The sequence below is a fragment of the Marmota flaviventris genome, chromosome 18 (assembly GCF_047511675.1).
Source record: "Marmota flaviventris isolate mMarFla1 chromosome 18, mMarFla1.hap1, whole genome shotgun sequence".
NCBI lineage: Eukaryota > Metazoa > Chordata > Mammalia > Rodentia > Sciuridae > Marmota > Marmota flaviventris.
Window position 1 is genome coordinate 15,982,287 of NC_092515.1, and position 27,177 is coordinate 16,009,463.

The 27,177-nt window shown below is 39.7% G+C and overlaps 1 protein-coding gene across 10 annotated transcripts; it reads right to left on the reverse strand.

The window, feature by feature from the left end:
* Positions 1 to 5,167: 5,167 nt before the first annotated feature.
* Positions 5,168 to 27,177, reverse strand: LOC114084017 (zinc finger protein 585A). 10 transcript variants are annotated; one of them, XM_071604971.1, is made up of 7 exons: positions 27,045 to 27,177; positions 26,125 to 26,152; positions 24,411 to 24,625; positions 11,492 to 11,530; positions 10,857 to 10,983; positions 10,300 to 10,392; positions 5,169 to 8,492 (listed from the first exon to the last, which is right to left on the reverse strand). In XM_071604971.1, the coding sequence occupies exons 3-7, from the start codon at positions 24,480 to 24,482 to the stop codon at positions 6,151 to 6,153; spliced, it is 2,673 nt and encodes an 890-aa protein (XP_071461072.1). In that variant the 5' UTR covers positions 24,483 to 24,625; positions 26,125 to 26,152; positions 27,045 to 27,177; the 3' UTR covers positions 5,169 to 6,150. The 10 variants fall into 10 exon arrangements, with proteins under 10 accessions (XP_071461075.1, XP_071461072.1, XP_071461069.1 ...); XM_071604968.1 differs by lacking the exons at positions 26,125 to 26,152; positions 27,045 to 27,177 and adding exons at positions 26,595 to 26,611; positions 26,744 to 27,021; XM_071604970.1 differs by lacking the exon at positions 26,125 to 26,152.

Below are 27,177 nucleotides of genomic sequence, written 5' to 3' on the forward strand. Positions count from 1 at the left end.
AAATTTCAAAATCACAAAGTATTAGTTCTTCAACTTTATTCTTTCTCAAGGTTGTTTTGACTATTCCAAGTTTCTTGAAATTTCATATGCCTTATAGGATGAATTTTTCTATTAAAAAAATTTTCAGGGTTTGTGGAGATTATTTTAAACCTGCAGACTGGGGTACTGACTCCCATGATGCGTGTTGACCCACTAATAGTATCCCACAAGTTTCTTAGGCTTTATTCACTTTTTTCCTTTCTATTCCTTAGACTCAGTGATTTCAATTGTCATATTTTGAAGTTTGCCAATTTATTCTACTTTCAAAAATCTTCTTTTGAATCTCCCTAATGAGTTTTTCATTTTGGTTATTGTACTTTTTGCTCAAAAATTTCATTTTTGTACCTTTCTGTTTTCTATTTCTTTATTGTTTCCATTTTGTTTCTTCATGTGTTCTTGAACTTGTTTGTGGACATCTACCATTGGCTCTTTGTGCATTTTTAATATAACTGTTTTAAAATCTTTGTCTAATATATCCACCATCTGGTCTTACTCATTGACTATATTTTCCTTTGAATGAGTAATAATTTTCTGTTTCTTGGTATACCTTGAGATTATTTTTGTTCTCAGCTGGACATTTGAATCTTATACTACAGTAACTGGAAATTATATTTCGCTTTCCCCAGCATTTACTGAGTTTTGTTGATGCTGTTTTTTGTTTATTGTACAAGGGTATCTCCTGCTGGGGATGAACCTGAGTTGTCAACTTAAGATCTCAGGTTTTTCCTGTGCCCACATCTGTCCCTGGGCATTTATAGTGACTTTTAAAATTTCCTATATAATAATGGTTTTCAATTGTCCTAGTCCTTAAATTTCTATTTCCCAAAAGGTAAAATATGAGGAAGTGAATGGGAAACAAACATGGACTGGCTTTTTAAATCCTTTGAAGGCCACATCACTCAGTGGGGTCTGCAATAATAGTGATTTGCCTCTGTGTCTCTACCTCCATGATCAGAAGCTGCAATCACTGATCAGAATATAGATCCCCAATATTTGAAAAAGATTCTTATTGTCAAACATGACTCCTGCTGCTCAGGAAAGAGAGCATGGCTGAAATCTAGAGGTGTTGTCTGGTAGCTGCTATTGTGCTGAGTGTTGAAACATACCAAAACTAATAGCAATTTACTTTCCAGCAACTGTAAGCCTTTTAATAGGCCCCAGAGTCCCAAAAATAATTACATAAGATAAATTCTGTCAGTAGTTTATGTCTAAGTGGAGAAATTGATTCTTGGCACTTTGGACTTTCCACCTTCCCTAACATCAATATTTCATTCTGTTTACAGCAAAACCTGCACACAGAGATATTTATAGCAGCTTTATTCATAATATCCTAAAACTGTAAGCAACAAAAATACCCTTCAGTGGTTGGATAAATAAACTGTGGCACATCCAGACAATGGAATATTGTTCAGCACTAAAAAGAAATGAGCTATCAAGCCATGAAAAGACATAGAGGAAACCTAGATACATATTACTAATTGAAAGAAGGCTATCTAATACTGTATGATTTCAACTGTATAACATTCTGGAAAATACAAAACTATGGAGAGAGTAAAAAGATGCCAGGAGCTAGGGGGAGAAATATACAGAGGATTTTTAGGGCGGTAAAGCTACTCTGTATCCTAATGATGAATACATGTCATTATTAGTTTGTCTCAACCTATAGAATGTACAGTGACATAAGATTACATAAGGAAACAATTGAATACAAATTAATAGACAAGAAAAAGGAAGTCTAGTAGAGAAAGGGGGGAGATGGGAGGAAAAAGGGGGATCATGAACTGATATCAATTTCCATGCATGTATGAGTTTGTTAGGAGAAACCAACTATTATGTATAACCATAAAGCTCTATTAAAAAATAAAAGTGCTAATAAAAATGAATTCTAATGTAAACTGTGAACTTTGGGTGATAATGAGTGTCAATGTAGGTTCTTCAATTGTAAACAGATTGGGTATGTCAAAATGCAGTCTACTGTCATGTGTAACTAATTAAAACAAATAAAAATTGTAGCCTTAATTAGAAGAAAAAACCCCAAATGTACCACTCTGGTGGGGGGATGTGATAATGGAAGAGACTATGTATGCAGTGGTAGAAATGTACGGGAAATCTCTGTAACTTCTAATTTTGTGTGACCCTAAGACTGCAATAAAATGTAAAAAGTCATATCCCCCTAGTCATGTATTAGAACTGTTATGCAATGACAACTATAAAAGTAAAATAATGGAAAGTAATTTACAACAAAATGTTTTCCCTCCATGAGGCTTGGGCCTGTAGAGGATGGTCAGGTGCTTCTGTCAGCTTATAATTTAATTAATAGGGCACCCTCATTGGGCTCTGCCAGTCCTGCTCCCATCATGTAACCCATATTGGCACTTCATTCTTGCATAACCCCATTTTTATTGACTCTTTTTACTTATACATAACATCAGGGTTCATTTTGGCATAATTATAAAAACATGGACTATCATTTCCTCTAACTCAGTCCCCATTACTTCCCCATTCCTTCCCCTGCCCCTGTTCCCTCTACTGGTATTTCTGCTATTTATAGTTTTTCTTTTTTCTTAATGCCTTGTGGATATACATGATGGTAAGATTCATATATGTACATAAAAGTTAAGTCAGATCAATGCTACTGTCCTTCCCTTACCCCACTCCACCTCTCTGCCATCAATTCCCTTCATTAGTTCAACAATTTTTTCTTCTGTTTTGATGGAATTCCTCCCTCCCTTTCCCCCCATTCTCTCTTTCTTATTATCCCTTATTTTGAACTAGTTTCTGCATATCAGAGAAAACATTCAACCTTTGACTTTGGGGGCTTATTTCACTTGTAGCATGATTGTCTACATGTTATGCTAGTTCCATCCACTTACCAGCAAATTCCATAACCCCATTTTAAAGGTGAGGCAATCAAGGCAACTCCTAGACAGTAATTCCTAAATAGATCACTGTTGTGCCAGAATTTGAACCTAGGTTCACAGCTTTCTCTCACCATTCTTCTTGTGTCACTTCTCAAAAATTTGAAGCTCAACTTGTGATCTCCTGATATCCCCAGATCCTCCTCAGCCATCCTGGGTTGATAATTGCCCTGTGCTTTATGAGGCACTCAGAAGGTGGGTGTCTATGAGGCTGGGACCTCATCCTTGTCCCTCAGGCCTTCTATCTACAAACACGGGGAAACAGTGCTGAGAAACTTGGGAGTAGTCAAGGACGACTGGGGGCCTCAAAAAGTAATGGGGGCAGTGAGGAATCTACAGACATTATACTAGAGGGGTTAGTGAGGAACCAGCATATAGTGCCAGGATTTGATGGGGAGGGGTCACAGATACTGTGTCACTGGTCAAGATATAACAGACATGGGAATGTAGGGCCCCCATCATAATTGTCCTATTGTTAATAGGGTGCTATGGAGAGTGCAATGGAGGCTCCAAAATGTAGATGGGAAATGTGGTTATGGTTTGTTATCAGCCATTTACCTTTACTACAGAGGAGAAAGGCAGGTTAACAGTATGAACCATATTGGAAGAATCACCAAGTGCTGTACTGGGGATAGTTACAGAGACTGCTAAGTGAGTAATAGAAGATCACTGGTTACCACTGTGATGGACAAATAAGTGGAGGGGGATCACACATCCCCCTACAGATGTAATAAAATTATCAGCTAACATTTGGATTTGCCAATATTTCTTAATTCTGACATTGTATTAAGTGGTCATCAGACACTGGAGCATGGAAGTTAGCAGACATTGTCACAAATAGGATGAAGTAACAAATATGCTGAAGTGAAATTGGGGGAGGGAGGAAGTAATAAAATCTACAGGTACTATTTCCAGGGATTAAGTAGGGGTGACACACATAAAAAGGGGATAACAGAGAGTGGACAGACATTATTCTGGGGCAGATTAAGAAGGGGGAAAAGGTGACCATAATTACTCTGAAAGGTCAGTAGCCACTGCCCTAAGTTGGGGGGAAATGGAGGGTCACGAGATATTCTAAGTTGGTGAAACAGTAGTGAAATCTTAGCTACAGTGCTGGATGGGGAAAAAGGAGGTAATGGTCAACAACAATCTTCTAAGATAGGGAAGGTCATCCTGTGCATCATCAGATACAGTGAAGGAAGAGTGTGGAGACATAAATGTGGATGAGCAGATATTAAGCTAGGCAAGGACAGTGGGATAGATCATGGAGCACTGCCCCATCAGGAGCCAGGGCAATAAATCCCCAGCCCTCCCCCCCTTGATCAGGTCATCTCTTGGTCTCTATCCTTACCTCTTCATATTGCCCTTCACAAGGACAAGACCATCTCTGCACAGCCTATTTCCCACTCCCAGCATTGCCAATGCATTGGCCCTAGACAAATCATTCTGCTGGCTCCAGTAAGGCCATCCAGAAGCTGAATTTCAAAACATGCCCAAGTATCTGTAAGCTAATGCTACCCATTTGGGGTTGGTCACCTAATTTGCAAGATCCAACCTTGCCTACTCTTGGCCCTTCCATACTTGGCACACCTGTCAAAACAGGATAAGCAGGTCTACAGATGGAATTATTTGGTGTTAGAACTCTGGACTTTGTGCAGCGTAGAACTGTGAATGCAGGGGCTTCAAAATGAGTGGGATTTTAAAAAACACTCTGGAACTGACATTTTGGAATTTTAGAATCATGGCAGGGAATCCTGGGATTTCCTATACCTAAATTTTTCTTCTTTAAATGGGTTAGTATCGAGAAATTTTATAGACTTTATTTAGCTTTAGGGCTAGGAAGGGACACAGCTTAAGTAAACATTAAAAATGGAAATGCTTACCATGTTTTAAGCAAGCTGGTTCTCCCTTTTGGAGCCTCATATGCTGCAAAACAGAAAGGAACTGAGGGAATCTGGGGTAAGGATGGGTCAATACTCCACAATGTGCATATGCCTGCTACATGGCAGACATGGGTCTAGGCCCCTAGTGGTGAAGAAAACAAAACAAAAAAAATTCTAGAGTGGGAGCCACAGGCAAAAAAGCATCATAGATAAGGCTCCATGGCATAAGTGCTATGGAGAAAGATAAAAGGGGAAGGTAGAGGGGGCTTGGATTTTAATCAGGTAGGGAAGGGCTATGAGGTGACCTTGGAGGAAAGGCATAAAGGGAAAAGCTACAAAGATATAATGAAAAACAGTGCTCTGTGCAGAGGCACAGCAAATTCAAAGGTCCAAGACAGGAACTAAATGAATGTGTTGAAGGCATGCGGGGAGGAGGTCTTTGTGGAGTACATGACATGAAGATGAACACAAAACATAATATATGTTGGGGTTTGTTATAAGTTAGTAATTTGTTCTTATGTAAGTTGAGTCATTAAGGAAGGCAAATAAGTGTGAAGAACTGTGACTAAGGGAGACTTAATTTGACCCAGATGACCTGAAAATTCTTACCTCAAATGGCTCTCCCAAAGACAGTGAACTGAGTTCAAAAGATACTATGCTGGGGGTCAGAAGACAATGTGATGATAGCTTCTGAGGCACGAAGACACTACAAGTAGCTGTAAGTGGGGTGACAAATCCTGTGTTAGATGATAATGGTAAATCCACATACACTCTTTTGTGTCAGTATAGATAAGGAATATATTTTATTACATCACTTCCTTGATAGAAGCAGCAATGGTAGACTGAATATACACAAATGTGTTAGATTCAACCAAAGAATGAAAACCCTCATGCCTGTTAGATATGTTCTTCAGGAAACAACTTACAGAACTAAGGACATATCACCACCCTCTATATTGTGTTGTTTTACTGTTCAATTTGTTGGCATTGTCCCTATTCCACCAAGAGGATTATCATGATTATAATTTATCCTTCCTATGAAGAATTTGGTACCTATGTTCCACTGTATTTTTCATGAGAAGGCTTCCTCTAAAGCACCAGTTCCTTCTCAGTATGCCCCAGGATTTAACAATGGTGATGACAATGTAGAATCCCCCCACCCCGCCATTCAGCTCCTTCTCAGAGGTCCTCTTGTAAACAGTGCAGTGTCACATTCTGCTGTGGGCATTTCTACTTACAATAATATACATATTATTCTGTTGCATGGATTCAATAGTGTCATGTCCTCAGTAAGGTTTTTCTCACACTGTTTAAGTGTGAATACTCTGGTGCACATTGAGTACAGATTTCTGAACAAAGCCTTTCCCACAGACTACACACTTGTAGGGCTTGTCTCCAGTATGTGTTGTTTGGTGTTTATTCAAATTTGACCTGTCAGTAAAGGCTTTGCCACATTCAGCACACACATAAGGCTTTTCGCCTGTGTGAATTCGCTGATGCACTTGGAGCTGAGATTTCTTAGTGAAAGATTTCCCACAGTCACTGCATTCATAAGGTTTCTCTCCAGTATGAATTCTGTGATGTGTAATCAACTCTGACTTCTGTCTGAAGGTCTTCCCACATTCAGAACAGATGTAAGGCTTCTCTCCTGTGTGGGTTTTTTGGTGTTTACTGAGATTTGACCTGCCACTAAAGGCCTTGCCACATTCACCACACACATAGGGTTTCTCGCCTGTGTGAATTGGCTGATGTACCAGCAGCTGAGACTTGGACGTGAAGGACTTCCCACAATCACTGCATTCATAAGGTTTCTCTCCTGTATGAATTCTTTGATGAGTAATGAAGTTTGACTTTCGGATAAAGGCTCTTCCACATTCAGTGCATACATAGGGTTTCTCCCCCGTATGAATTTTCTGATGCACAATGAGTATTGATTTCTGATTGAAGGCTTTCCCACATTCATGGCATTCATACTGCCTCTCTCCAGTATGAATTTTCTGGTGTATATTGAGGCGTGACTTTTGGGTGAAGGCTTTTCCACAGGTACTGCATTCATAAGGTTTCTCTCCGGTATGAATTCTCTGATGTGTTATCAAGTCTGATCTCTGAGTAAAGGCCTTTCCACATTTAGAACATACATAAGACTTTTCTCCTGTATGAGTTTTCTGATGTGTGATGAGATTTGACCTGTTGGTGAATGCCTTCCCACATTTATTGCACATGTAAGGTTTTTCTCCTGTGTGAATTCGTTTATGCACATGCAGTTGTGACTTAGAAGTAAAGAATTTCCCACAGTGACCACATTTATAAGGTTTCTCTCCAGTATGAATAATTTGATGTGCAATCAAGTGTGCCTTCTGGATGAAGGCCAGCCCACACTTCGTGCACACATAGGATTTTTCTCCTGTATGAATTCTCTGATGCACTGTGAGTGCTGACTTCTGAGTAAAGGCTTTTCCACAGTCACCACATTCATAGGGTTTCTCTCCAGTGTGAATTCTCTGATGAATAATTAACTCTGACCTGTAAGTAAAGGCCTTCCCACATTCAGCACATATGGACGATTTCTCTCTAATTTGAACTTTCTTATTTGCAACAAGGTTAGAACTATTGTTGAAGACCTTCCCATATTCGGTACATGAATAGGGCTTTACTCTTGTGTGAATTCGTTGATGTACCTGGAGTTGAGACTTGGAAATGAAGGCTTTCCCACAGTAACTGCATTCATATGGCTTTTCTCCAGTATGAATTCTTCGGTGTGCAACCAAGTGTGTCTTCTGGATGAAGGCCTGTCCACATTCAATACATATGTAGGATCGCTCTCCTGTATGAATTTTCTGATGCATCTTGAGTGTGGACTTTTGTGTAAATGCTTTGCCACAGTCACCGCATTCATGGTGTCTCTCTCCAGTATGAATTTTCTGATGTATACTGAGATCTGAGTTATAAGAGAAGCCTTTCCCACATTCACTGCATTCATAGAGTTTCTCTCCAGTGTGAATTCTATGATGCCTGAAGAGAGAAGACACTTGGAAAAAGGACTTTCCGCATTCATTGCATTTATAGGGCTTTTCTCTAGTATGGGTTTTTTGATGTGTGATGAATTCTGGCTTATGCACAAAAGCCTTGCCACATTCAATACATACATAGAGTTTTTCTCCTGTATGAACTCTCATATGTACCTTGAGCTGTGATTTATGGGTGAAGATCTTTCCAAATTCTGCACAATCATAGGATTTCTCTCCCGTATGAATTTTCTGATATCGAGAGGGTACTTGTTGATAACTGAGATTTGTTCTACTTTGATTATGGTTCCATAATTTCTCTCCTGTTAGAGTATACTCATGGTCATCAGTATAGGAAGAAATTTTACTACATTCAGTCATCTTTTTAATGCTATTTGATGTATTACTTCTATAATGACTGTATAAATCTAAATTATGTTTCAAGACATTCCCAAATGAGCCAAATTGGTGGGGTCTTTTGGAGGGGGGAATAATGTTTGGGCTCATGTGGATTATTTTTGTAATGCCTTCATACTCATGATGACTCTTTGTAGTCCATATTTTCTTGATGAAAGCAGTATCATTTATTGATTTACTTCCTGTTTGATGATAGGTGACTATCTGATCACCAATCTGCTGCAATTCTTCTAGAATAAAATACAAGAAAACATCACTTGTAATACCACCCCACTGCTCAATGTGGAAAGAAGTTTTTCAGAAATCTGTTATAAGGTTTGAAACCCAAATACATCTTCTCAGAAAAGAAAGAGGTGATTTTAGCTCAAAGAACAGCTAAAAGAGGCTAAAGGGAAGGGTACAAATACCTCATCCAGGTTGAACAAAGAGAAAAGGGTGAGTGTCATTTGATGAGGAGGTTGACGATGGTATTGATAGGAAACATTCTGGCATACAATTCAAGAAAGGAAATAAACTAAGCAGATAGCACTATGGACATGTGGGAAAAAATAAGGCAAAGAACAAGATATATTGCAAAGTTATATTTATGTAATCTAATGATACATAGCCCTAATTTACTATAAATTTTATAACAAGCATGAATTAAAAATGTTTCTATCAGCCAGGTAGCACATGCCTGTAATCTCAGTGGCTTGGGAGACTGGAATAAGAGGATTATGAGTTTGAGAGAAGTCTCAGCAAATCAGCAAGGCCCTCAGCAACTTAGCAAGACCCTGTCTCAAAATAAAAAATAAAAAGGACTGGGGAGGTTGCTCAGTGGTTAAGCGCCCCTGGATTCAATCCTCAGTCCCCCCCCAAAAAAGTTTGGGTCATACAAAAGAGTGACCTATAGTGGGAGTGTTAACTGAAGACTATGATTAAACTCAAGCAGATAAGGTACACAAAATAGTAACAATAAATCCAACCGATCAGGCAGAGAAACCCTAGTTAATGTGAAGTCACTCAAGCAGCATGAGAAGGAAAGTTTGGGAAAGGTGACTGATAATGTCAAGTATCACATATAAGTATACCCAAAGGTTAAGTGACAGTGACCCCCACATCATCAATTGGGAAACTGAAGAAATGAAAAATCTCATGGAAATAACTATGGAGAAAACAGGAGGAGTCCCAGGTTGGAGACTGTAGGGAGCCACTCTGAATGACTCAAGCCTTCCATCCTGAAGCAAGGCTTTGACCATCACTACATTTCGTTGTCCCAGTTCAGGAAGTTAAGGGCATATCTTCAGATGTGGGCGATGCCCCTTGAATTACACTCACCTGACCCTTGTAATCCTGCCCCTTCTGGTCTTTTTTTGGATGGAACTTTCTCAGAACAAGGGTCCCCCCAATAAAGGCCCACTTCTGAATGTGCTCGCTCTCTCTTGCCAAACTTTCGTGACTTTCTCTTGCTCTCCTATTTGGGGAGCCTGAGGCCGAGAGTGGAGAAGCTGTCCTGAAGCTTGTTTAAAGGTAAAGTGTGTGTCTGTGTTTTATTTGGTGTCCCTGGAAATTCACACGAGCCACCTTAAGTTCAGCTGCCCACATCGGTTGGGGGCAGCAGGAGACAAAAGTTCTGAGGCATCTCAGAAAGAAAAAGGGACTAACAGGAATGTGAATATGTGTCACATAGTAAATCTGAAGTAAAGTAGATCCATAAATGCCTGGATGTGTAAACAAAGACTCTAGAACTACATGAAAGGTAGGGATTTAAAAAAAAAAAGTTAAGAGAAAAAGGGCATAACAAAAAAGAATAATCCTTAATGAGACCAATTGTTACGGGCAGAATTCAAAAAGCCAAGGAAGACAGAAATGGCAAAGGTCAATCAGGTAGAAGGCATTTAGTTATCTGAAAAGTCAATATCGAGGACACTCAAAAAATTGAGTACCTTCCAGAAAAGCATTTCAAAGCACCTCAGATTCTTAAAGACAGCTGAGATTTGCTCTCTTGCGTTGCTGAAACTCCCTTATCTCCCATTTACAAGGGTGACACTCACTCACCTGGACAGCTCTGGTGTGGGTTCTCACCCTGCAGTGCCCACGGCTCCTGTCCTTGTTCCACCATGAAAACCTCTGACTCAGGAACTTGATACCCTGTTCATGGGAAATGACAGAGGACTGGTTCCAGCTAATTCAGTTTCAGAGCCCAATCTATCAATTTGTTTTTCTTTTTTGGTAGCAGGGATTGAACTCAGGCACTCAACCACTAAGCCTCATCCCCAGCCCTATTTTGTATTTATTTAGAGACACAGTCTCACTGAGATACTTAGCACCTCACCATTGCTGAGGCTGGCTTTGAACTCACGATCCTCCTATCTCAGCCTTCCTAGCTGCTGGAATTATAGGCATGTGCCACCACGCCCAGCAGCCCAATTAATCTTATGAGTCAATAAAGTTTTTTTTTTAAGAAGAGTAGTCATGTATCTCTATGAATAGAGTAATATGAAGATTCTCAAAGGAGATAAAGAATTCTGGACATTGTTCCACAGAATTCATCCAACTGAGAGTGGAAACACTCTCAGAAACCTCCTTTCAGATACCACGGTGACAAAGCTTACCTACTGAGAGCAGGTGGCTGTAGGTCTCCTGCATCACATCCCGGTAGAGGTTTCTCTGAGCAGGATCCAGATGCTGCCATTCCTCTCTGCTGAAATCTATAGTCACATCCCTGAAGGACACTGGTCCCTGTAAAGGGAAAATTCCTGTTCAATGTGAACAGTTAGTTTTTGGGATGCAAAAACAGTATTTAGGAATTTGGAACATGACTTTTGCAATTGTTTTTAATTTAACTCCTTTTTTAAAAAACTCACACCAGGGAATAATGCCAACAGCATGGCTGACTAGAAACCCTAGCACTCATCCACCAACACAGAGACAGGCAAAGCAACAAACAACTACATTTTGATTAAAATAACTAAAGAAAAGTGCCAAAGTACATTAAAGGAGTAGTAGAAACCTTATAAAGTATAGAGACCCAGGCTAGTCACATAAAGAACAAAAGGCAATACCTCACCTCTGCCACCCCTAAGTAGCAGTTAGCACAGAATTAAGAGAAAGGTAAGCAAGCGGACTCCAGCAACCACCACCTATTGCCATCTATCCTAGCTGGCGACCTAAGGCTGGGTTCACAAAATCTGACTCTTCTGATAACTTAAGAAAACAGCCAAGAAAGCATGCAAACACACAGAAGTACCTTTTCAAAATCTGGGGATGGCTCTGTGACCTTAGGGGCCTGTGGAAAGAGAGAGAGCCACTAGAATTCTTTATTCTTATATAGGGGACACACAAGGGGAGGTTCCATGGAACATTCTACACCAGAAGGGGCAAGGGGTGGGATTACAGAGGAACAGATGCGTGTAGCTCAACCCCACCGGGTGACGCCTACTCCTGGAGCCATGCCCCATTATCTGAGTGGAGGTAAAGCCCAAGTTATTGTGGGGCACAATAATTGCTCAGCATCTCTTGCTCAGGACTTATGGGCATGTATTTCCAGAACAGCTCCTGAGAATCACCACCTTGGATCTCTACAATCCTCACTACCTGGGACTCATGTTGTCCTCACAGGTGCTAAGCCCGACTGAAGGAGGTGCCCAGTCTTCACACGAAGCCAACACTGTGTTCTACCCTTTATGATTCATGTGTATACTGTATATAGCATCTTGCTGGGAGTATCCTACTCCAGGGTGAGTATCACAGCACCCTTTCATTCCTGAGGCCTTATTGCTACTGAACGACCACTGCCTAGTGGCCCACTATCTCTGAGACAAGCTATTGCTACACCCTACCCTGTGGGAGCAAAATACCACAAAGCCATTCCATCTACCTTCTCAGCTGCTGCTGCACCCTGCCCCTCAAGGCCTGAACTAAAGTGGTATCCTGCCTACTGGGTAAACAGTGTCTTGGCCACCCAGAGCAGTCCCACACTCCTGTACCTGAACTGAAGCCGCACATTACCCTCCAAGGAACTGGTGCCTTGACCCAAATCAAGCAACAACACATCCCAGACTGAGCTGACATGGCACTCCATCTCCTAGGGAAACAGCATTGGCTGAGTTGTACCCAACCCTACAGGTTGAACAACAGTAGTGTCCTGCTTCCCTGGAACTGAACTAGCCACCTGGAGCCTAAGCTGGTGAGATACCCCTGACCAAGGCATGCAGCTGTCCCTGTGCTACCCCCTACATTCCAGGGCTCAAGCAACAGCTGAGCTCTGCCATCCCAGAGTCATTACTATAACTGCAGTTAGCCTCACAGAATTTGGGACATTGCCAGGACCCACCATCATCACTATTCAAAACATGATCCCTTGAGGCCTGAGTCATTACTGTGTCCTGAATTGCAGCTGCACCCTGCTTCCCACGCCCAATCCTCCATTGCATCCCTTCTACCCAGTAGCTGAGCCAGTGCTGTGGCGTGCCCTCGGATTCCAAGTCACATCTATAATCCAGACCATGGGCCCAAGCTGCTGGAGGTGCCTCAGAATGACAGACTAGTTTTATCAGGAATCTGAATCCAGCTCTGCCTCAGAGCAAACCTGCACCCCAAAGTCTAAATACTACCACAGGTTTGTGAGTCCCTGAGTCAAGGACTAGGTCAGACTCAATACAAAGAAGGATCCCTAAGCTAAGAGTCATCACTGTGAGAGAAATGAGAAAAGGAGGACCACAAAAGTCCTTGCTGCTGAGGATCCTAATAACCTATGATGATGTCATTCCTGCTATAAACCCTTATAGGTTAAGTCACCAAGGCACATGCACTATCGCTGATGTTGATCAAAGCTTAAGAAACCATACAGAGGCTATACCACTGCACTTCAGGGAATCAGCCATACTCTTCCCATCCAGCACACTAAGACCCATATGCAGGTGAAAAATCTCTCCCTACAAAAGCTACTCTGTGTAATATAGAAAAGGTAATTTTTCCACCAGATTTGTAGACATAAGAACATGAAAAGGCAAGAAAACATGACACTACCAAAGAAACAATAATTCTCCAATAATGACCAAAGAAATGGAGATTCACCAACTACCTTAAAAGGAATAAAAATAATTTTCTTAAGGACACTCTGTGAGATGTAAGAAAACACAGATAATTCAACAAAATCAGGAAAACAATCATGATCTGAATGAGAAATTCAACAGCAATAGATATCATAAAGAAGAATCAAACAAAAATCTTGGAACTGAATAATTCAATTAACAAATATAGAACATAGTAGAGAGCTTCAACAGCACCCTAGATCAAGCAGAAAAAAATTTGAACTTGCTATGATTTGGATGTGGGTTGTCCTCCAAGGATTAATGTGACAAAAGATTGATCCCCAGTGTGATAGCATGAGAGGTGGTGGAAATTTTAAGAGGCAGAGCCTAGTAGGGGTCACTGGGGCATGCCGTTGGAAGGGATTAACAAAGTTCCCTTAAGAAACATTAGTCCCCTCAAGAGAAAAAAAATTGGTCCTCTCCTCAATCTCTACCTTCCTGCCTTGCCATGGGATCTCACTCTCATGCACTCCTACCATGGTGCCATTCACCAAGATGTGACACATATAAAGGCAGCCCTCACCAGAACCAGTGCCATGCAATTTGGACTTTCAGCCTCCAAATTTTTATACATACCTAGCCTTAGATACTGTGTTATGGTATAAAAACAGATTTATACAGGACTAAAAGCAAGACCTGAAACCATAAAACTAGAAGAAAACAGGGGAAGCTCCTTGACATTGGCCTTGGCAATGATTTCTTGGATATCACATAATTCAGGCTACAAAAGCAAAAATAAATACACAGGACTATATCAAACAAAACAGCTCCTTCATAGCAGAAGAAACAGTCAACAAAATATAAATACAACCTACAGATTAGGAAAAAATATACGATACATTACAGCAACTGTTTATTTTTCATATATATATATATGTATATATATAAAAACAATGATGTCATGTTAATTATACCTTAAATATAAAATAAAATTTAGTTAGAAACAAAACTTAACTCATCCCCATTTCCCTAATGATTTTTTTTCAATTTTTTTTAGTTGTAGATGGACAGAATGCCTTTATTTTATTTGTTTATTTTTAGGAGGTGCTGAGGATCGAACCCAGTGTTTCATGCATGCTGTGCAAGCACTCTGCCACTGAGCTACAGCCTCAGTCCATCCTTAATATTTTACTATGGAAATTTTTAATCACACATAAAATTTAAAAGAATTTCATAGTTCACTTACTTTACTTACTTTATCACACATTTACCCAAGTTTTTATTTATCCATTGATTTACCTTACATTTTGGTGCATTTCAAAGTAAATTGCAAACATTAGCACACTTCCTCCTAAATATTTTTTTTAATATTTATTTTTTAGTTGTAGTTTAGTTGTAGAATATAGCTCAGTGGTAGAGCAGTGGTAGAGCACCTGTCTATCATATTTCAGACCCTAGATTTGATCTAGAGTACCACACATACACACAAAAAAATGTGTATGGAAGAGAAAATACTCATGGAATTGATCCATCTTTAATTAGGAGGCCATTTTACTCATAAAAGTCACACAAACACAACTCAAGTTCCTTAAGGATATGGGAAAATGTAGCTAATAGAAAAGGCCAGACAGTGCACAGTAAAAATGAGCCCAAAATGTATCCTGGATATTGGTATAAAAGTGGTGAAACTGCCATAAAGGCTGCAAGTTTAGTTAATAATATTGTCCCCAAGTCACTTTCCTATTCTCATCCATGTACTACAGTTAGTTTTAGCTTTAGGTGAAAAAAAAGTCAAAAGCCACCTTCTTTTACCTCTTTTTGCATCTTCCCTCCTCAGTAGGACCACAATGAGCTCCCATAGGGTTTTTGTTCTTGGGGGTGTGGGGGGTCCTCTTGATTTGACTAAGGTGCTCCCTCTAAGAGGGGAGGAGCTTCCTACCCCTGCAGCCCAAGATAGTTCCCAACCCTGGCCCCACATAAGAAGAGTAAACAAGAGATCCCCATGAAAAAACATCACGCTCAGTCACACAACCGGAGCAGAAGCACAGGGACAGGGTCAACGACAGGTACGCCAATTTGAGAGAGTTCCCGCTTATCCCTACACACAGCTCCTCAGGCTGTGGGGGTCTTTGCTGGCATGAGTCCCTGTGGGAACAAAGCTACCTGCAAATACACACCTCAGGCTCACAGGGCGATGTCCCTGTGCAAAGAGTCAGTCCCAGTCGCTCATACCAGTCCTGGGGCTGGGATTCGAGGGTCCATCCCTGTCCCCCAACATCACTCCTTCAGCCTGTCCAGGCCTTCTTTGGTCCTTACAGCCCCAACAAATGGCCAACCCGCTGGAGTAGACAGGTCAGAGCCCAACCCAAGGCAGTGTCACAATAGGCACCTGCTCCCCAACGCCTCAGGGACACATCACTAGGCAACTGCTAGTTGATTATTACGACTGCATCTAAAGGCTCACAGCAAGCGCATGCGCAGTTGCCAGACAGTCAAGACTAAGGACGCGGTCCCACCAGGAGGTAAATGAAACAGACGATTTGGGGAGGGGGGTCACAAAGGTCTCCACATGGACATTCATTGACCCTGAATTCAGTCACACTCTCAGAGCTGGGCTTAGGAAAGCCCATTCTCTGTGACAACCCTCAGGATCTTCTACGTCTTTGAACTGGCTGGTGGGGAACGTTAGGTCTGCACCACCCATTCCCACCCTCCAGGGGGGACCAGACTCTGTTCAGAGAGGACCCAAGCATTGAGAGATCCACCTGTCTTTAGTATCCCAGTGTCCACTTTTCCCAACATAATTTTTTTCAAATGGCTATCTTTTTTTTCCACTGAATGTTTTGACACTCTTATTGAAAATCATTTGTGAATGTACAGGTGGGTTTATTTCTAGAATCTCAAGGAGTGCTTGCCTAGCACATGTGAGGTACTGGGTTCAAAGTATGTTCCACAATGGAATCAGCCCCCCAGACAACTGAAAAATCTCCAAAATAATAACAACAGCTATCTAGAAAATCTTAAAATATTTGGGTAATAGCAATTTACTCGAAATGACCCATGAATCAAAGAGGAAAATTAAAAAGAAATTTAAAAAATACACAGAACTGAAAGAAGATGAAAATATAATCTATCAAAATCTGTGGGAGGCAGATAAAGCAATGCAGAGAGGGAATTTTATAGCATTAAGCTTAAATTAGAAGAGTAAAGGTCACGAGTTAATAATGTAAGCTCCTGGGGCTGGGGTTGTGGCTCGGCGGTAGAGTGCTCGCCTAGCACGTGCAGGGTCCTGGGTTCTATCCTCAGCACCACATATAAATAACTTTCAATATTCCTTAAAAAGGCATTTGAATCTGGGCTGGGGATGTGGCTCAAGCGGTAGCGAGCTCGCCTGGCATGTGTGCGGCCATTCGATCCTCAGCACCACATACAAACAAAGATGTTGTGTCCGCCGAAAACTAAAAAAAAAAAATATTAAAATTCTCTCTCTCTCTCTTTAAAAAAAAAGGCATTTGAATCTATATTCCCCTCCCATCTACAGCTTAGCTTCACCATACTCCCTTTAAAATGTAATACTGTGATAGGGCTGAGGTTGTGGGGGGCAGAGTGCTTGCCTAGCGTGTGTCAGGCACTGGGTTTGATCCTCAGCACCAAATAAAAATAAAGGTATGTGTCTGTCTACAACTAAAAATAAAAATTAAAAAAATAATAATACTGTTGCCATTTTGGGTGATACATGCTTGTAAATCTAATTGCTCTGAAGATAGAGGCAGGAGGTACTAGGTTCAAACCTCAGCACCACATAAAAATGAAGTAAAGATATTGTGTCCACCTATAACAACAACAAAAAAGATGCATTTCTAGAAACATCAAATTTCCCACCAGCCCTTTATTATTGTTTATGACAAGTTTGAATTTAGGTGTTTAAAATTTCACCTAAGAAAGTCTACTTTTGGGGGGCTGGGATTGTGGCTCAGCAGTAGAACACTTGCCTAGCATGTGTGAGGCCCTGGGTTTGATCCTCAGCACCACAAAAAATAAATAAAATAAAGATATTGTGTCCAATTACAACTATTGAAAAAAAAATATAAGTCTACTTTTGGGGGCTGGAGCTACAACTCGGTTGTAGAACGTTTGCCTTGCAAGTATGAGGCACTGGGTTTGAGCCTCAGCACCACATAAAAAAATAAATAAAGACATTGTTGTCCATCTACAAGGAAAAAAATATTAAAAAAAAAAGAAGAAAGTCTACTTTTGGTGGGCGCAGTGGCACATCCTGTGTGATCCCAGCTACTCAGGAAGCTGAGACAGGAGGATGAGAAGTTTGAGGCCATTCTGGTCAATTTAGCAAGACCCAAGCTCAGTGCTTGCCTACCATGTGTGTAAGTTCAATCTCCAGAACCAAAATAATTATAGTAGTAATAATAATAAGTTTAATAAAATTAGGATTCATCAATGGAGAGATTTATTTGCTTTTGGAATATCATTATGGGTTTTTGTTTTGCAAAATTTATGTGTTGTATTTCTGAATGCTGCATAGGCATATGAAAGGAAATCTGTTTTCAGGATATAGAATTTGATATCTGTAAGATATATAATTAGGAAGGTTTTATAGTATTATTAATTTTTTCTTTATCTCATCAGAGCTGAGAGAGTTTGAAGTTTCTCATTAGAAATGTCTATTTTCCTAGAGTAGTTCCTGTTTACAATTTTTTTTTTTTTTTTGACAGAGTTTCATTGTGTTGCTCAGGCTGGTCTGGAACTCCTGGGTTTCAGTGAATCCTGTCTCAGCCTCCCTAGTAGCTGGGAGTACAGGGGAGCCCAGCTATCTATAATTTTTAGAGATATAATTTGGTGCAGTGATAATAATACCATCTGAAATTTATTTTGGATTGTGTCCTTGTCATGTTTAATGTTTTTTTAAGGGGGGGGGGAGAAAGAGAGAGAGAGAGAGAGAGAGAAAAAATTTTTTTTAATATTTATTTTTTAGTTTTTGGCAGACACAACATCTTTGTTTGTATGTGGTGCTGAGGATCGAACCCGGGCCGCACGCATGCCAGGCGAGCGCGCTACCGCTTGAGCCACATCCCCAGCCCCATGTTTAATATTTTTAAAATATTAAAAAATAATATTTTTCTAAACTTAATATTTAGTGTTTAGAAATCATCTCTTTCTAACAATAAGGTGGCACCTTGTACTTCCTTTCTGAGGTCATATTCCTATAGAAATTATTTTTAAAACTCTTTTATTTGAAATTATTGTAGATGCCATGTGTAGTGGTGTGTGCCCCAAATCCTAGTAAGTAGGAAGGCCAAGTCAGGAAGATCACAACTTCAAGGCTAGCCTGCTAACCTTGAACTCGGTTGAATGCTCAATACTAAAAAAAAAAAAAAAAAAAAAAAAAAAAAAGTATTACAGATTAACAGGGAGTACAAAGTGTAACATAGAATTTCCCCACAAATTCCAGTTTATTTTTATTGTGGTGCATGATTCTATTTATTAATTGCTGGGTTCAGCATGCTAATATTTGCAGATGGGTTTGTGAGAGACACTGGTCTGGAGTTTGTTTATATATATATATATACATATTTTTTTTTTGGGGGGGTGGGTGGGGTGCCGCAGTCTGGCTGGGCACAATCAGAAGCCACTTGTCAAAAGAAACTAACTTTATTTTTAGAACCAAACACGCCAAACAAACAGCCTCTCAGGAAAAACCCCTCAGAGCCCAACTGCCACCATCGGCTTTTCACAAGCCTCTCTCTCCCCCCACAAGCTTCTCTCCACCTCCCCGTACGGGCCACCAAATGCCGCAGTCTGGCTGGGCACAATCAGGAGCCACTTGTCAAAAGAAACTAACTTTATTTTTAGAACCAAACACGCCAAACAAACAGCCTCTCAGGAAAAAACCCCTCAGAGCCTCAACTGCCACCATCTGAGGGTAAGTGAAACTGCTCGCCCCTGAGGGCAGGGCGAGAGGATGGGTAGCCATTTTAAGATTCTTCTTTTGTTATTTTGTTTCACTTTTGTTTTAAGTTGCCTGTCCCTGGAGATGAGTGAGACGGAAGAAAAACCGCTCACATCTGAGGAAAAACTATTTACGTCTGAGGAACAGATAGGGAGAAAGGACGGATGCACATGTCAGGAGGATAGAAAGGCTATAATGACTTTTTGTTGTTCCCTTTTTATCTCATTCTGTCTCGGTTTTGTTTGGCGTCATCTTGTTGGGTTGTATTATAGTAGAAATACGGGATCAGAAATTAGTAAAAAACAAACTGAAAGAGTGTTAAGTAAATTGTTAGAGGAAGGAGGCATCCCAGTAAAATCAATAGCAGTCAGGGCATACGTTGATACAATACAAAAATGTAGCCCATGGCTTTTTAAGGAGGAGTTGTTAAATATATCACAATGGAACCATCATGGTGAAGATTTAAAAAGAATAGAAAAGAAAAGCCCAGGGACTCTGCCAGTTGGCACATTGCCATTGTGGACGTTCGTATCTTGTTTGCTTAGTCCAAAGCCTTCAGTTCAGACAATGGTAGAGGAAGGAGAAGACATAATGATTCAAGTAAAAGAGAAGGTCTCTCAAGTTAGTCAGACAGAGGAAAAGATTCAAGTAAAAAAGAAGGTCTCTCAAGTTAGTCAGACAGAGGAAAAGATTCAAGTAAAAGAGAAGGCCTCTCAAGTTAGTCAGACAGAGAAAGAAAGTGTAAAACAGAAAAAGCCATCAGGGGGAAAGTTACAACAGGAGATTGCTACTAACACCTTTCTATCACCAGAGGGTGTAAGTGTCCAACCAACAGCACCACCTCTACAGGAGACTGCTACTAACACCTTTCTATCACCAGAGGACGTAAGTGTCCAACTAACAAGGCCACCTCCATATGCTGGGAGGTCCCCAACCCCCGCAGTTGATAGTTGGGATCCTGAGACAAGATCTCAAATATTAACATGCCCTGTATTTGAGGCAGGAGGGCAGCGATTTTACCAAGTTTTAAATTTCAAAACAGTGAAGCAGCTAAAAGAGGCTGTAACAACCTATGGTCCTCAAGCACCCTTCACTGTAAGCTTGGTCGAATCCATTAACAACTTGAACATGACGCCAGCAGATTGGGCTAATATGTGTAAAGCTGTGCTAAATGGAGGACAATACCTGTTATGGAAGGTTGCCAATGAGGAATTTTGCAAGGAGACGGCTAGGCGAAATGCAGCAGCTGGTTATCCTCAGAGAAATCTAGATATGTTGTTAGGAAAGGGACCTTATGAGGATCAGCAGCAACAAATGGCATATGATCCTGGCGTATACGCACAAATTGCTGCAGATGCAATTAAGGCATGGAAGACTTTACAAGGACATGGAGGTTTACAAGGTCAATTATCTAAGGTAATACAAGGAGCTAATGAACCTTATGCTGAATTTGTAGATAGGCTTATTCAAACAGCTACCAGAGTTTTTGGGAATACAGAACAAGCAATGCCATTACTAAAACACCTGGCTTATGAGCAAGCGAATCGTTGGTGCAGAGAGAGGCTTGTGGAAAGCCGATGGTGGCAGTTGAGGCTCTGAGGGGTTTTTTCCTGAGAGGCTGTTTGTTTGGCGTGTTTGGTTCTAAAAATAAAGTTAGTTTCTTTTGACAAGTGGCTCCTGATTGTGCCCAGCCAGACTGCGGCATTTGGTGGCTCGCACGGGGAGGTGGAGAGAAGCTTGTGGGGGGAGAGAGAGGCTTGTGAAAAGCCGATGGTGGCAGTTGGGCTCTGAGGGGTTTTTCCTGAGAGGCTGTTTGTTTGGCGTGTTTGGTTCTAAAAATAAAGTTAGTTTCTTTTGACAAGTGGCTTCTGATTGTGCCCAGCCAGACTGCGGCAGTGGGGAATGTAGCTTAATGGGAAAGTGCTCTGGGTTTAATCCCCAGTATTGAAATTTTAAAAAAGTAATAATGTGTTTATTGAAATATTTACTTAAGGTTGTTGGGACTGGGGTTGTGGCTCAGCTCGTCTAGCGACTGTGAGACCCTGAGTTGGATCCTCACCGCCACATAAAAATAAATAAATAAAATAAAGGTATTGACAACTACAACTAAAAAATAAATATAAAAAAATTAAGATTATAGTAAATACACATTACAAGATTTACCATTTTAATCAGTTTTAAGTGTACAGTTCAGTAGCATTAAGTACATTCACACTGTTAAGCAAAGGCCTTTCACTTTTTATTTCTAATTTAATGCTCTTGGTCAGAAAACAAACTTAATATTACAAAAAAAGATTATGTTTTTTTCTCTTTGATCAATAAGAGGGAAGGAAGAGAGTAGGTGATAAAATGGCTAATGATGACACAGTTAGTATGAGTTCTATTCATTTTTAATTACTATAGTTCAAAATTAAATTGTTAAATGTTGGTAACTTTTTTTTTTAGTTGTTGATGGACCTTTATTTATTTATTAATTTATATGTGGTGCTGAGAATTGAACCCAATGCCTCACACATGCTAGGCAAGCGCTCTACCACTGAGTCACAATCTCAGCCCCAAATGCTGGTAACTTTTATAACTGTTGTATATTGTTCCTTTTATAAGTAGAAACCATCCTTCTTCAGCCATTTAGTTGTTTTTTGTCTTAATTTTTTTTTTTTTTTTTTGTCAATACTTTTGATCTGTTCCTAAAATTGCAGACCTACTTTCTTTTGGTTCTTACTTCTGAGTCAAACTTTCCCTATTCCTTCTTTTTAAATATTTTTTTTAGTTGTGGATGGACACAATACTTTTATTTTTATGTGGAGCTGAGGATAGAACCCAGTGCCTCATGCATGCTAGGCAAGTGCTCTACCACTGAGCTACAACCCCAGCCCCTATTCCTTTATTTTTAAATAAGAAAACCAGCTCCTGATAGCTGAGATTTAGCCTGGTACTATCAAGTGGGCTTTACTGATGCTAGGAGCTAACCTAGCACCTTATTACACAAAAATAATCTCGCAGAACATCAACATCAAAGAAAACCTACTCTCTGATAAGTAGTGCAAGACAAAACCAAGACCACTCTGTATTCACATCTGAACACAGACAAAAATCAGAACATTGTTCAAACCACAAAGGTCAACAAACATACCCTTATTTTGGCTAATAAAGTGATTGCCTCTTCTTTATTATAGCTTTAAGCCTCACACCATTCATCTTATCTTCTAAATAAAATATTAAGATGCCCATTCATGGGGCTGGGGTTATGGCGCAGCAGTAGAGCGCTTGTCTCACACATGTAAGGCCCTGGGTTTGATCCTAAGCACCACATAAAAATAAATAAATAAAAGATATTGTGTCTATCTAAAAACTAAAAAAAAAACATACCCAGTCATAAACTTGCTGAACAACAACAAAAATGGAGGTTACCTGAAATTCAGTTGACTAAACCCTAAAATGAAATTCTAGTATTTCTTATATATTCAATAAAAAAGGAAGACATGACAAGAATGTCCACTGCTCATAATATGCTTTCTTTGTATTATAGCAAACATTAAAAAAAAATTATGTGAAGTGTCTAGCATATCATCTTTGGTGAAATCACAAGAAAAAATTGTAGTTGTATTTTTACCTATATACAGAACTTGGCAATCAAAAAAAAACTAATAAGACTGATTATCTATATTGGAAGATGTGGGCACATAACAGAGTGGCAGGTGAACAGCAATCCCATCTTTCCCCTGAATTTCTTTTTTCTTTTTTTTTATAGTTGTAGATGGACAGCATGCTTTTATTTTACTTGTTTATTTTTATGTGGTGCTAAGGATAGAACCCAGTGCTTTACATGTGCTAGGCAAATGCTTTGCCACTGAGCTATAGCCCCAGTACCTCCCCTGAATTTTTTTTACCACAATACTTTTTGTTGGTGTTACTAGGGACTGAACCTAGGGGCACTTTATCACTGAGCAACATTTCCAGCCATCTTTATTTTTATTTTGAGACAGGATCTCACTAAGTTGTTCAGGGCCTCACTAAGTTACTGAGTCTGGCTTTGAACTTGTGGTCCTCCTGTCTCAGCCTCCTGAGTCACTGGGATTATAGGCATGCACCACCTCGTCCAGCTCACCACAATGCTTTTCAGTGTTGCTTTAATATTTTGTAAATATTTCATCTAAGTGTATGTATTGTCTATTCAAAAAAATTATTCCTAGTAAACTATCAGAATATCATCAGAGGAATAATAAATATTATATACCTGAAATAAGAACAGTATGCTAATGAAAATGAATATTTAGACTACAAACTAAAGTTTTTGAAAATTAAAACTTTGAATTAAATGTTGATATCACTGAAGAAAAGCTCAACAGAAGGGCTAAAGGACAAAGTTGGTAAAGTTTCCCAGAAAGGAAAACAGCCAAGGAATAGAAAAACAGTGCGTGGTGGGTGTAAGGGGTGGGGGATGGCGGGGTGCGGGTATGGAGAACCAAAATTTGAAAAACAGAAATCTCAACATCAGAATTCAAAAAATATTTGTGTTGGGAGAAGCAGTTTGGGAAGAGATGGAGAAATGTCTTCAAAATGCCATACAAAAGTGATTTCTAACTAAGAATTTTATCCACAGATGAAGGATCAATCAATATAGTGTGATGGCAAAATAAACAACCTCCCTTGATAGGCCACTTTCCACTGTCATACAGTTGGCCCCTAGAGATGGAGATATCACCTCTTTGCTCATTCTTTTTTTTTTTAACAATTCTTTTTAAATTTTTCTTAATTTTTTAGTTGTAGATGGACACACCAACTTTATTTTATTTAGTTATGTTTTTATGTGGTGCTGAGGATCGAACCCAGTGCCTCACACATGCTAGGCAAGCACTCTACCATTGGTTACAACCCTAGCCCCCTGTTTGCTCATTCTTGACAGATGAAGATTTGTTTCAAGTACAGCAAATTTTGTGTGGGTGGGGGTGGGGTGAGGGGCAGTGTGCTGGGGATTGAATCCAGGGCCTTCTGCAGGTGAGGCAAGCACTCTACGAACTGGGCTATATCCCCAGCCCAAGAACAGCAAATTTAAAGAGTATGGCTGATTCTTACAGCCTATCTGCCTCTGCTCTGAGGCTCTGGTTACAGATAATAGATATTCACTCCTGGGATGAATTCCCACCCCAAGGATGCCTCCTCCGTACCTCATATGAGCTGTCATGATCCTCTAGAGCCAGAGTTGTAGGTTTCTGAGGTGAAATCCAATTAGTTGGCATGGCCACACTGGGTTGCAACTCTTGTTCTCTCAGGAGCCAAAGACTTAATGGTCCTTTGTGAATTCAAGTAGAGCTGTTGGGAAGAGGTGACCTGGAGTCTGAGGAAGATCTGGTCCAGGGGTTCCCCAGAGATACCACAAAACCTAGAAACATCAAGTCCACATAGTCAGTCATTCAACATTCACTACCTAAACAACTTCTGCAGCTAGAAACCACAGAGCAGTGGTTCTCAAACTTGAGTATCCATTCAAATCATCTGAAGGGCTTGTTAAAACACATTTTAAAATTTTCAGTCTCATCCTTGCAATTTCTAATTTAGTAGGTTTAAGGTAAGGCCCAATAATTTGCATTTCTAGCTAGTGCCCTGATTACCCTAAAACTGTTTTTTCAGGGACCATATCGAAGAAGCAGTCCTGTGAAGGATATAAAATCAAAATGTGACAGGCATTACTGATGGTAAAATATGGGGAAAAGCATGACATCTGGAGTCACATTCCCACAGATTTGAATTGCAGCTCTGCCACCTTTCAGCTAAGAGAATATGCAGTTACTTCAGTATTAATTTCAAAAATTAGGATGAGAATACCTATCTAGTACTTATGAAAATGAAAGTATATAATGCTTATATAAAGTACTCAACACTTCCCTGGCATACAAAGATCATGCAATAAATACTAGCAAACTATATTATACATTAAAACAATATAAAAAACAATGTTAATCAGGACAAGTAAAACAATAAATACACCATACAATATTGACTTATATATGTGACTAAAGTGGAATTCAATTGAATGTGCACAAAACATTGTATCAATGTTCCTAATATAACAGTCCATCCACCTAGAACAAAACAAACTAGAAGACTACCACACACTATTCAGTAGACAAATTCCAACTGAACTTAAATATATGTATTTTTTAAAACCCAAAGAACATTTAAATATATTTTAGGAGTATGTATTGCATAACATTATCATGTGCTGAGTGTAACTTAGACACAGAGGAAACCCAAAAGCTATTTTTTAAAAACCCAGATTTTTCTGATTAGATGACATTTACTAATTATATTAAATATGCCATAAAAATTGAAATAAAGATATTTAAAGATATCAATTTTTTTCACTATGTGGTAATAGGTTTCTTGTAATGTTAAAAAAAATCTAGCGGGGCTGGGGATGTGGCTCAAGTGGTAGCGCGCTCGCCTGGCATGCATGCGGCCCGGGTTTGATCCTCAGCACCACATACAAACAAAGATGTTGTATCTGCCGAGAACTAAAAAAATAAAAAATATTAAAAATATTTTAAAAAAATCTAGCAATCACTAAATAAAACCTGGACAAAGGATATGAAAATTCAAAGAAAAGGAAACAAATAGAAATTATGCATTAAAACAATTAAATATAGTTTCCTTTAAGAATTGTAAAAATTTTTCAAAAGCAATAATATCCAGTGATGGAAAGTATTTGGAAAAATAATTTCTTTTACAATTCATTGGTGGAAGCTTAAATTGCTAAAATACCTTTTGAGACATTTACTCAGAATCTATTATTAAAATACACATAAGTGTTCATAATAATATAGTTTCAAATATATTACAAAGCAGAAACTAACAAAAGGAAGAATAAGAAGACAAAACTACCTTTCTGGTGTAAGTAGTTTACCTTCTTCTGTAATTAAGCAGACAACATTTGTAAGGAGAGATAAGATATATTCGTAAAATATATGCTGAATTTGTATATAACAATACAATTTGAGAATATATATTGTTTTATGTAACATTTTTGAAAACTGACCATTACATAGACCATAAGATTTTTTTTTCAACTGAGCAGTGCCCAGAGACATAATTTGAAACAGAAAATACTCTTCTGAATAACTAATGGGTCAAAGGAAAAAAAAGTTAAAAAAAAAAAAAAAAACAGATTTAAACAAAAAAGAAAATGTTACACACCAAAGGTTGTGAATCTCTATATTAAAGAAGACCGAAAATTGACGAGCTGAACTTTCAACTCAGGTTAGAAAGCAAGCTGATCAAAGAACTCAGTGACCCCACTACAGACTTCAATCACCAACCACAGACTCTATGACTCCTAACTCCCAATAACTCACCTCAGAGAACCCCATCACTGACAGGAGAGACCTTCGTCAATGACAACCATAACGGACGCCCCGCCCCCACCACTGAACCCCCAAACCATCACTAGCTCCACCCCACCGCTCACACTGCTGACTAGACAGAATCCTCAATCGCAACCAACCAAAAATCATCTCAGAGACTTCTAGCCATCTCCAATTAGTAGCCCCGAAATAGCCTTCGAGGACCACTTCCACTTCCGGTTTGACTTCTAAAACCTCCCCTTGGGGGAATGTTGGTACTGCGCATGCTCCGAACTCTAGGCTGCCACTTTAAGCCAACACTAAACACGGCGCAGACATTCCTTTAGAGACTTTAAGCGGTTTCCATAGGAGGTGCGGTCCGGCGGAGAACATGGTCGCGCCCAGGGATACTTCTTTGTGTGGGCCGCCATCTGTTCATAGAGCGTAGGAGTTGGCCCTCACCCAAGTGTCACGGTGTGAGCCTGGGACTGTCACATAAAACGCGGGACTGTCGCCTTTGTCTGAATAGGCCTCCGGGAGGAGGAAGTTACCGGATATGGGTTCTGGAACTTTACATTATACTTAGAAAAGCTAG